This window comes from Primulina tabacum, chromosome 10, assembly GCF_025594145.1.
Source record: "Primulina tabacum isolate GXHZ01 chromosome 10, ASM2559414v2, whole genome shotgun sequence".
Lineage (NCBI taxonomy): Eukaryota > Viridiplantae > Streptophyta > Magnoliopsida > Lamiales > Gesneriaceae > Primulina > Primulina tabacum.
Window position 1 is genome coordinate 10,244,880 of NC_134559.1, and position 9,330 is coordinate 10,254,209.

At 35.9% G+C, this 9,330-nt stretch overlaps 1 protein-coding gene across 2 annotated transcripts; it reads left to right on the plus strand.

The window, feature by feature from the left end:
* The first annotated feature begins 1,029 nt into the window (after window positions 1-1,029).
* Window positions 1,030-9,102, plus strand: LOC142505130 (YTH domain-containing protein ECT4-like). 2 transcript variants are annotated; one of them, XM_075617969.1, is made up of 8 exons: window positions 1,030-1,395; window positions 2,594-2,631; window positions 2,750-2,924; window positions 4,099-4,157; window positions 4,245-4,757; window positions 5,411-5,905; window positions 6,798-7,010; window positions 8,367-9,102. In XM_075617969.1, the coding sequence occupies exons 1-8, from the start codon at window positions 1,341-1,343 to the stop codon at window positions 8,625-8,627; spliced, it is 1,809 nt and encodes a 602-aa protein (XP_075474084.1). In that variant the 5' UTR covers window positions 1,030-1,340; the 3' UTR covers window positions 8,628-9,102. The 2 variants fall into 2 exon arrangements, with proteins under 2 accessions (XP_075474084.1, XP_075474085.1); XM_075617970.1 differs by having other exon boundaries at window positions 5,420-5,905.
* The last annotated feature ends 228 nt before the right edge of the window (window positions 9,103-9,330 follow it).

Here is a 9,330-nt window from a genome sequence, read left to right on the forward strand (position 1 = left end):
TTTCTTTCAACAATAAATTGTAATATTTATCTTTCTAGTTTATGTGTTTTTCAAGTTCGGCTACTATAAGTAGCTAAGCAAGTTCCTTCTCCTCTACAGGAGGTTTCAATGTATTAATAAATGTTTGTGTTTGAATAAAGAGATCTTTGCTCTTAGCCCCTCTCATGTATTTTTTTCAAAATTGTATCTTTTATTGTACACCCTAAGGTAGGAAACGAATTAGGGTTGTGCCAAGTACTACTGAAGAAATCTACGTAGGTAACCATCGGTTGCGATCGCGTGGTTGGACTGTGAGGAGCAGTTCGTAAAATACGGTGGATATAACCCAGTGGTACTCCGGTCAAAGAGGTAAAAGATTTAATTTATTTTACGGAAGCATGATGAGCCATTAATTATTAAAGAAAAATCAATTATTTAAAAATAAAGATATAAGGATAAAATTGGAAATTTTATAAATATGGGGAGTTGAAACAAAGTTTAGTGGGGGTAGGGAGTAAAGAAAATGTTGAGAACGAGAATAGGAATTTTTTGGCAAATTCCCCTTTTTAGAATCCATAAAATTATAGGGAAAATATTATTTTTTTACATAATGTTAGATAAAGTTTATATTGTATGCACATATAATGTAACATATGTGATCCGGACACTGGTTCTTATAATCTGTCATATTCAATTCTTAATTTTTAAAATTCATCGACTAAATCACCTTTTGTCCATAAGTAATAATTATCATATATTTATTTGGTCAGCTCGTAACATATATGCATAATGCAATTGATATGCCGTATATTATCACTATTTCAAAATAATAAAAAATAATTAAATTTTTCTATCCTTACCTATATATTGGTAACGATAAACTATATAAAAATAACCAACTGAATTAGGAATTTATATATCTAATGATTATTTAAAAGAGGTATGCGAAATTTTAATTTAAAAAGTCCAAAAGAAATAAATAATAATAATAACCAATAAAATAAAATAGTTATATAAAAATGAAATGAAATACGGTAATAGTATGGCTCTGTAAAACCCTTTGGTGTTCAGTCACTCAAAGGAGAAAAAAAAACCCTTTGGTGTGTGTGTGTGTGTTTTTCAAACCCTCCCGCGAAGCAATTTTTTCCCTTCTAGATTCTCCCAAAACTTCGATAATTCCAATTATTTGAGAATAATTCGAGGGTTTTTATTCACGTACAGTTAGGTTTATTTGGTTCAAATCTTTTTGTTCGTTTCGATTGATCTTCGATTTGGTTGTTGGATTGGATAGATCTGATTTTTTTGGCTGTTTTTTTCTACCCTTTGATTCGTGTGTTTTGGTTAAAAATTGGTTGGGTTCCATGGAAGAAACGAATCGGCAGAGCCTCGATCGATTCGCCCCCATCTCATCTCCTGGTTCGTTGTTATCCACTTATCTGTTTTTTTTTTTGTGATTATTTCTATGTTCTTGTATGTCTCAATTTTATTTATTTTTCACTCCTTCAGAACTGAATTTAGATTGCATTTTTATTTCTCGATTTCTTGCATGCACTGTGTAAACCGGATTTGAGCCGTAAAGCCCAGAACTACTCATAAATTAGGGAAATTTGAGCATAATTTGTAATTGTTCGTTCTTATGTTTGCTTTTCTGCGTTTGATTTTTGCTTTTTGATTTTTGTTTAAATTTTTTTTTTTGGGTGAATTTGGGTTTTGTAAATAAGTTTCATTGTTGACAGATTTGGGGTTGGTTATGGAAATTAAGGCCCAGGAGAAGTCTACTACTGAATTTGTAATTTTAAAAACTGGTGTTCTGATGTGAATAAGAAAAGATCAACATCAAATCGAGCTTGTTAGTTACTCTGCATGATTTAGTAATTCTCTAAAAACCAAAAACCGAATGATGCTCAGTATACGGTTTTAAAATAGAAAAAGTAGTTAGGATGAATTTCATGCTAAACAGTGATTCTTATAATTTTAATTTCTATCTTGTGTGTTTGCCTATGTGCTTTCGATCCATGAAATATTAATAAATACTTTTGTATGCTTAGTTTGATTTCAGCCATCCTTGATGAAGTATAACCATCAGGGCACATAATTACTCCTTCCATGGTCCTATCTATTGCTTAGCATGCTGATTTTTTTATTCATTTAAACTGGCACCTGTCATGGTAAATAGATTCAGTCGCCCGTATTCGAAGGCATTTCTTAGCCTTATATTTCCTTTTTGCACCCTTATCTGTATCAATTTTACCTGCACATCATCATTATTATTGTTGGAGTACTATACTATGAAATAACCCAGTCTTCATTTTCATGGACCTCTATATAAGTTTGACTTATAATCGAAAGGTTTATACTATTAAAAGTAGCTTATTGATATTTCTCTTGCGACCTTTATTTCCTTTCCTGAAAAGTTACCGATTGACCTGCACATCATCACGTGTCATGATATTTTTGGAGTTCTATGAAATAACCCAGTCTTCATTTTCATGGACGTATATATAAGTTTGACTTGTAATTGAAAGGTTTGTACTATTAAAAGTAGCTTATTGATATTTCTCTTGCGACCTTTATTTCCTTTCTTGAAAAGTTACCGATTGCCTTGGTGATGCAGGCGACAGAACTGTTGAGCTGCATAACTTGACTGAACAGGTGAGTTATCAGCCAGGCATCTTTTTACTTGGTTTTTCTGCCCTTATAGATATATGCTTGAACTGAAGTAACTTTGATGATTTGCTTTATTTTCCTTTCTATCTGATTATATAATCAGCCACTTTCACCAAAAGATGAAAGGATTATTTCTGCAAATCCTCCTCCAAATGTTGCGATATCGGGGGCTTCAAGAAACGCAAAAGATATGCCTGCAACTTCGGAAACTAGTGGATCTCTGACTACATATCCATTCAGTTCATATAAACCTCAAGATCAGAATTACTATTTTGGAGGTTAGTGGTCTGGTTTATCTCTATTGCGATGTACTATGTAGTCAGTATGTACGGAAACATTCACATTCAATGATAAAATAGGAAATTAGTCCTGTTCGTGCAAGGATGAGAATTTTATTCTCATATTCACTGATGCTTACTGACCACTTATAGTAAGATAATTGTGGCATTTTGTGAATAATGAAAAACATGATTTCTAGTGCGTGTAATGCATCACAGTGTCACTGTTACTCACATATAAAATTGGGGACTTAAAATCTTCCATCGATGAACTTCTATGTCGGTATTTGAGACTTCCATCAATTGAAATTTACAGTGGGAAACACATCTTTCCACGGTTGTGGTCATAGTTATCTAAGGCGCAAATGTGTCCTGGAGCCTTAGGCACAAGACACAAGGTGAAGTGTGCACCCCTTAGCAAAGTAAGGCACATCAAACATTTTCCTAGCTATATTTTCATAACTTGACAATTTTAGTTGCAGGATAAAGTAGTCGAGGGTTGGAGTGATTGTGGAATTGGAATTTAGTCTTTCAAACTGTGCAATCTGGTTGTCAATATGTAATGTTTTCAAATAGTGTGTAAAGAACTAACAACTTGAATTGGGAAGGAAGAGATCGATTAATCTGGAAAAAAAATTAGAATGTCGTTGTAATAGAGAAAGATGATGCGCCTAGAGTTTAGGGAGGAGCCTCAACTTTAATCGCAGATTTTAGGGAGGAAATCACACACGTTTTGGGACGGCGTACTGGGCCTAGAGTTTTTTCGCGCATAATTAAGTACAGTATTTGGGCTGGGCTTTAGGGTTTTCTTTTTTTATTTGAGAAGAAGCAGGGCTAGGGTTTTTTTCTTTTTCTCTGTAAAGCGCGCTTCAGGCACGAGGGGCACCTTTAAATGTGACTCATTTTGAACCTGGAGACTTAAATTTGGTTTCGTCTCAGTTTTTGAAAAAGAAAATTGGTAGAAAATGTCTTTGGGCTGTTATACTTGGAAACTATATTCATTTCTTGGTGCCAACATGACTACATATTTTAAAATAGGAGGTACAAAATATAGAGGAAAAGCCAGTCAGTCAGGTGCTGCAGAGTGAGCACCATTATGTTTTTATATTTCTTGTATTGTTCCTGCTTCTTCTTTGTGTGGCTTAGGTTTACAATCAACTTTCTCTTTTTATAGGTTTTGACAATGGCAGTGGTAGCTGGGACAACGCCAATAACTTGCAAATCATACCCACGGTGGGTGCAAATAATTTTGTTGCGTCGATATTTTTTTACTGAAACATAGAACAGTCGGATGCTAAAATGTGTTTCATCACGTTTAAGGCAATGTACAACGAAAATTCTTCCCTCTTCTACCCTCCGGGCTATGGCTTTGACTCCTCGATGGCATATGGACAGTTTCCTCCATTGCCTAGCCCTCTATCGACAATAATGATAGATGGTCAGCTGTTTTCTCCACACCAATTGCCTGTGAATCCGCCCTACTATCCGCCAGCTGTTTCACCTGGCCCACCACGTGCTACGTCGTTGCATTCAGTTCCACAGGCGGAGTTGATGCCGGCAGGAAGTAGCAGTCAAGAAAATCTGATTGACAGCACATTTTTTGGGCCAGCATCAGGTTATTATCTACCTTTTGGATCTTTTGGTGGAGGGGATATATCTGGAAATAGCACACTTGGTCTTTACAAATTTCCTGGGGAGTTTGGATCCAGTGAACCATTGCCAAGTCGTTCCAGTTCTCTAGATACTAGCAGGTTCATGTCTCCATTAAGTTCTGGAACTGTATACCCTCAACCAATTGGCATTCTTGGATCATACGAGCAAAATGTTGCACAGGTTTGTCTCTAATTTCTTACAAAACACGCATTTTTTTCATAGTGTAAAAATAGAAATTACTATATAGACATGCATTCGAGAGTGTGCAGCCTCCACAATTGAGACAAATTATAATAATGAATTTTGTGTCTTTCTATTGTCATTGCTTTTCATTATTGATTGAGGCTGTGTAGATGATTTTTGCCAGGAACTTCAAATAAATTTTGACCTGACCTGTTAAGCTATTAACTGTTAGCAGAATGGACACAACTTTCACTAAAGTATGTAGTATGTACCAAACATGTCATTCTTCATGTGTACCAGATCTGTTTATTTTTAGCATAAAGGTGATTGATTTGACTTTCCTGATAAGTTGCAGTATACTGCTTGCTTTGTATTAACATTCTGTCAACCAAATGCCTTGTGATAGTCACTCTATGTGAAGCTTTGATCTTGTACCATTTTGCACAGAAATGGTCTGTTACTTTCCACACAGCAATTTATATTGCTCACTATCATAAAATGTGATGAATTTTTTTTGGAGTATCGAATACTAGTATGAGTTACCGATGCTTAGAATATGTTAATGGAAATTTAATATAGTCTGTAAGCCATTTGAGGCAAACCTATTTAAAGACGTGCCTCTTTCTTGATTTCTAATATTTTATTGTCAGGCATTTCAGGGTTTTGGAGTTACGCCAAACTCCTCATCCAGACATTATGCTCATGGCAGTTCATACCAAAGTGGTTCTGGGTCTGGTTTTAGCCGAAATCGGTTTGCTATTGACAAAGGTGGAAGACGCGAAAGAGATCGTGACACTATCAATACTTCTGCTGATACACTAGGTATTTCAACTGACCGGAATCGTGGGCCAAGGGCGTTGAAGGCAAAAGACAAGAGTTCCCCTGACGAGGGGTCTGCATCAGGCACTAAAGATGTTGAATCTACTTCTGGGTTTCAAGTCAACGAGTTTAACTCCCCAGATTTCATAATCGACTATGAAATTGCCAAATTTTTTGTCATTAAGTCTTTCAGCGAAGATAATATCCATAAAAGTATAAAATATGGTGTTTGGTCCAGTACCCCTCTAGGAAACAGGAAGCTGGATGCTGCATACGCTGATACAGAGAAAATAGAAGGCAATTGTCCTCTCTTTCTCTTTTTCTCAGTAAGTTGACAAAAATTTTAACTGTTAATACCCTTTTTTATTTTACTTGCATTCACTCTGACTGCGGAGTGCGGAGTACTCATTTCGGAATAAAAGGTTTGATACTACGTATTGTGTGAACAATAGTCCACTTGGTGCAAGAAGATTGAATACTATTTACATTGGTTGTCTGGTTTTCCTGGACATATGTATTTGCAGATTTTTCCCAAAGATGTGCATCTGAATTGTTTCCGCTAAGAATAATTGGCTTTTACTTTGCACTGAATCCTATGTTGTCTTAGTTTATTGCACTTTCACAAATTAGTAGTTTTGGTTGAACAGTGTTACGTGCCTTTCTGGATTTCTACTAGATCTATGGTGCCACATTAGACAGTTTGGTCATCTGTTTGACCTTGTCTTAAGTAAATATTTTCCAGAAATAAAAGTCCCTCTCTGCATCACTAGTCGCTATTGACAAAATACGACATTGCAATGCGCATGTTGGTGAATGGATGTTACTTCCGGTTGCTCTTTCTTGATTTCTAATATTGTATTGTCAGGCATTTGAGGCAGACCTATTTAAAGACGTGCCTCTCTAGTGAATTGTTCAGATGGGGTTAGGATACTGAGCACACCCCTCTTAAAGTTATTGTTTCTCTCTTAGTCTGATTGCTCTAGGGCTTTCGACTTCGCTTCTGGGTTGTCACTGTACCAAGATGTGGACTACCAATTACCTTATTGTTTAAAATTTTAATCCTGTGGGCCTGTGGCTTTGCTTTGAGATTTTGTTTCCTCTGTTTTGACCAGCAATTGTTTGATCTTGCATAAATTTTTGGTGGCAGGTTACACATGTTAGTTTTGCCATTGATAATTAGCGTATTAACTCTTTTAAATGGTTGTGTAATCACTGCAGGTTAATGCTAGTGGGCAGTTTTGTGGTGTAGCTGAGATGGTAGGACGTGTTGACTTTGAGAATGATGCTGATTATTGGCAACAGGAGAGATGGAGTGGGCGATTTCCAGTCAAATGGCATATCATAAAAGATGTACCCAACAGTCTCTTCCGCCACATACTTCTTGAAAATAATGATAACAAGCCTGTTACTCACAGTCGAGATTCACAAGAGGTATTGCTGTGTTCTGAATTTTTTTTTCTGATTTAAAAAGGTTTGTCATGTTTTCCAGATTTTGGTAACTTATAGTAATCCATCCAGAGATCCTTAAGCTATTCGAAAAAGTTCTGACTCAAATTATCGTCGTCTTCGATTGGTTTAAAGACTTGAGAAGTGCTAGGTTCCTTTCTTTGATATTTTCAGCTATCTTCTAGATTTTTTTATTTTGTTTTAAACTGATATTTATTGTTGGATAGATGGGAGGAATGGGAATTTTCCATTGTCTGAGGTGAGTGCCCCAAGAATATACTCCAACGAAGAAATCGGAATTTCATTTAGGATGTCGGTAATGATATATATTTAATACGAATGCAATTATGTTTGACTTGGAACAAAATCGGAGTGCTGATTTTATTTTTAATTTTTCAAGAATTTATTTGGAACGCATGGTAGATGATCCAAGGTTACTTTTCGCGAAGTCTATTGAATTTACTGGGACTTGCGCTAAAAGTTAGTTAGCTTCTTGTCATTAGCAGTTCCTTAACCTTAACTGCATCATGGCAGATTATAGCACTTGTTAGAGAGAGGAAGTGTAGAAAACACTTGCTTTGATTTTTTTCTCTCTTATCCAAACTGCATGGACTAGCTGGATAATTGGCGCACGCAAACACTTCTATCATTAATTATGCATGTTTACTTGTAATAGACAGGGGGAACTGTGTTATGATGGTGGATTAGATTGGTGAGTGGACTTCTTTGGCTAGGGAGCATGGGGAGGTGTTCGTGCATGTTTTGAATATTAGGGTGGGACTGGACCTTGGTGGGGAAGTGGGGAGGCTGGGAATCACACAGGGAGCGTTCAATTGTTGGATCAATGTAATAATTGTTCTTTTTTAAAATCGTTTTAGCGCTGATTGAGATGTGGCTTTTAGCTTCAGATGACTGATGGGGAGGGTTTAATTCTTGTGAGAAAACCTTCAAAAAGCTCTACAAAACTATAAATTTTCTATTTTTAAGTGGATCGATGATGCATTTATTTTGCTAATTAGATATCCATCTTCCATCAAATGTTAAAATTTATGGACTAATTTTCTCCCCATGACTTTGCTCAATCACTTTTAACCTTCAGCATTTCCTGGAGTAAAAGCAAGGCCTCTTTTGTGGCGGTGTATGTTATATTAGTTTTGAGCACCACATGCACGACTGAATGTTCTCACTTTTAGACTGTATATTTCCAGATTTATTGTCTCCCGCCACCAGTTAAGTTTATTCACCAAATCATGTTAATTGTTACAAGTGTTTTGAGTATGTATTTGACAAGTTGTAGGGCCGTGCCTGCTCAATTTATTTATCCATGATTCCTTATTTCAGGTGAAATTAGAACAGGGAATTGAAATGATCAAAATTTTCAAGAACTATGATGCGGAAACATCCCTTCTTGACGACTTCAACTTCTATGATGAGCGTGAGAAGTTCTTACTTGAGAGAAAGGCCAAACAGCGAGCCATTTCAACTGGAAATACGTCAACTTCCCTTTCTCCTGAATTAATAAATCAACTATCTGATAATTTGGCGGACTCACTCCATTTAGATGGTGCCAAAAACCTGTCCAAAACTAAGGATTTAGAGTAGCAGGTACTGTACTTAACATTAGCAGACTGCAGCATTTGCTTCTAGGCATTCGAATTTATCATCTAAGTTGCTGACCGGGGAATGGTATCTCATACTAGCTGGTGTTACCCTTTTCACCGAATCTCTTTCTCTTCGTCTTATTTGGTTATTCGAGATTTTTAGGGAAGACTAGAGGCGACACTGGGACAGCTCTTGTGCTCCTCTTTATTTCCTGTGGTCATTTCATTTTTATTTTTCGCCATTTTTAATTTGTCGTTTCATTATTAAGATAGGGTGGTGTAAGGTCAGCGTGCCGAATACTTGGTGGTCGTATTTTTAGCTTTTCTTCATTGTTTCGATGGCTGATTGTATTTGGATGCTATGTATCAACATTCTGTATAAGCCCCTCAAAAAAGGTGGCAGTAAAAATCCAATGAATGCATTGACATTGTTTACAGAATAGGAGAGGCTCAAATAAGATGTCCCTTTTGTTTAATTTTAAATCATCAATTGTTGATTATTTATATGAACGCTTAATTTAGATAGATGAATTTGGAGTTTTGTATATAATAGTAAAAATTTAGTGTGTGTGGATAAAATTCATCTTGTAATGGATTCGAGATTTTAAATCCTTATTTTGATTTCCTCTTCTAAGTCTCAATCAAAATCCTTCCATCAAAATATGAGGTTGGTTGATTTTGAATGGAATGATTTGGATTTAGGA

What these genes read in the sequence shown, in the direction of transcription:
- LOC142505130 (XM_075617969.1), top strand. Translation starts at nt 1,341, where the DNA reads ATGGAAGAAACGAATCGGCAGAGCCTCGATCGATTCGCCCCCATCTCA. An exon ending in ACTTGCAAATCATACCCACG is followed by an intron (nt 4,158 to 4,244) that starts GTGGGTGCAAAT and finishes ATCACGTTTAAG; the next exon opens with GCAATGTACAACGAAAATTC. An exon ending in ACGAGCAAAATGTTGCACAG is followed by an intron (nt 4,758 to 5,410) that starts GTTTGTCTCTAA and finishes TTTTATTGTCAG; the next exon opens with GCATTTCAGGGTTTTGGAGT.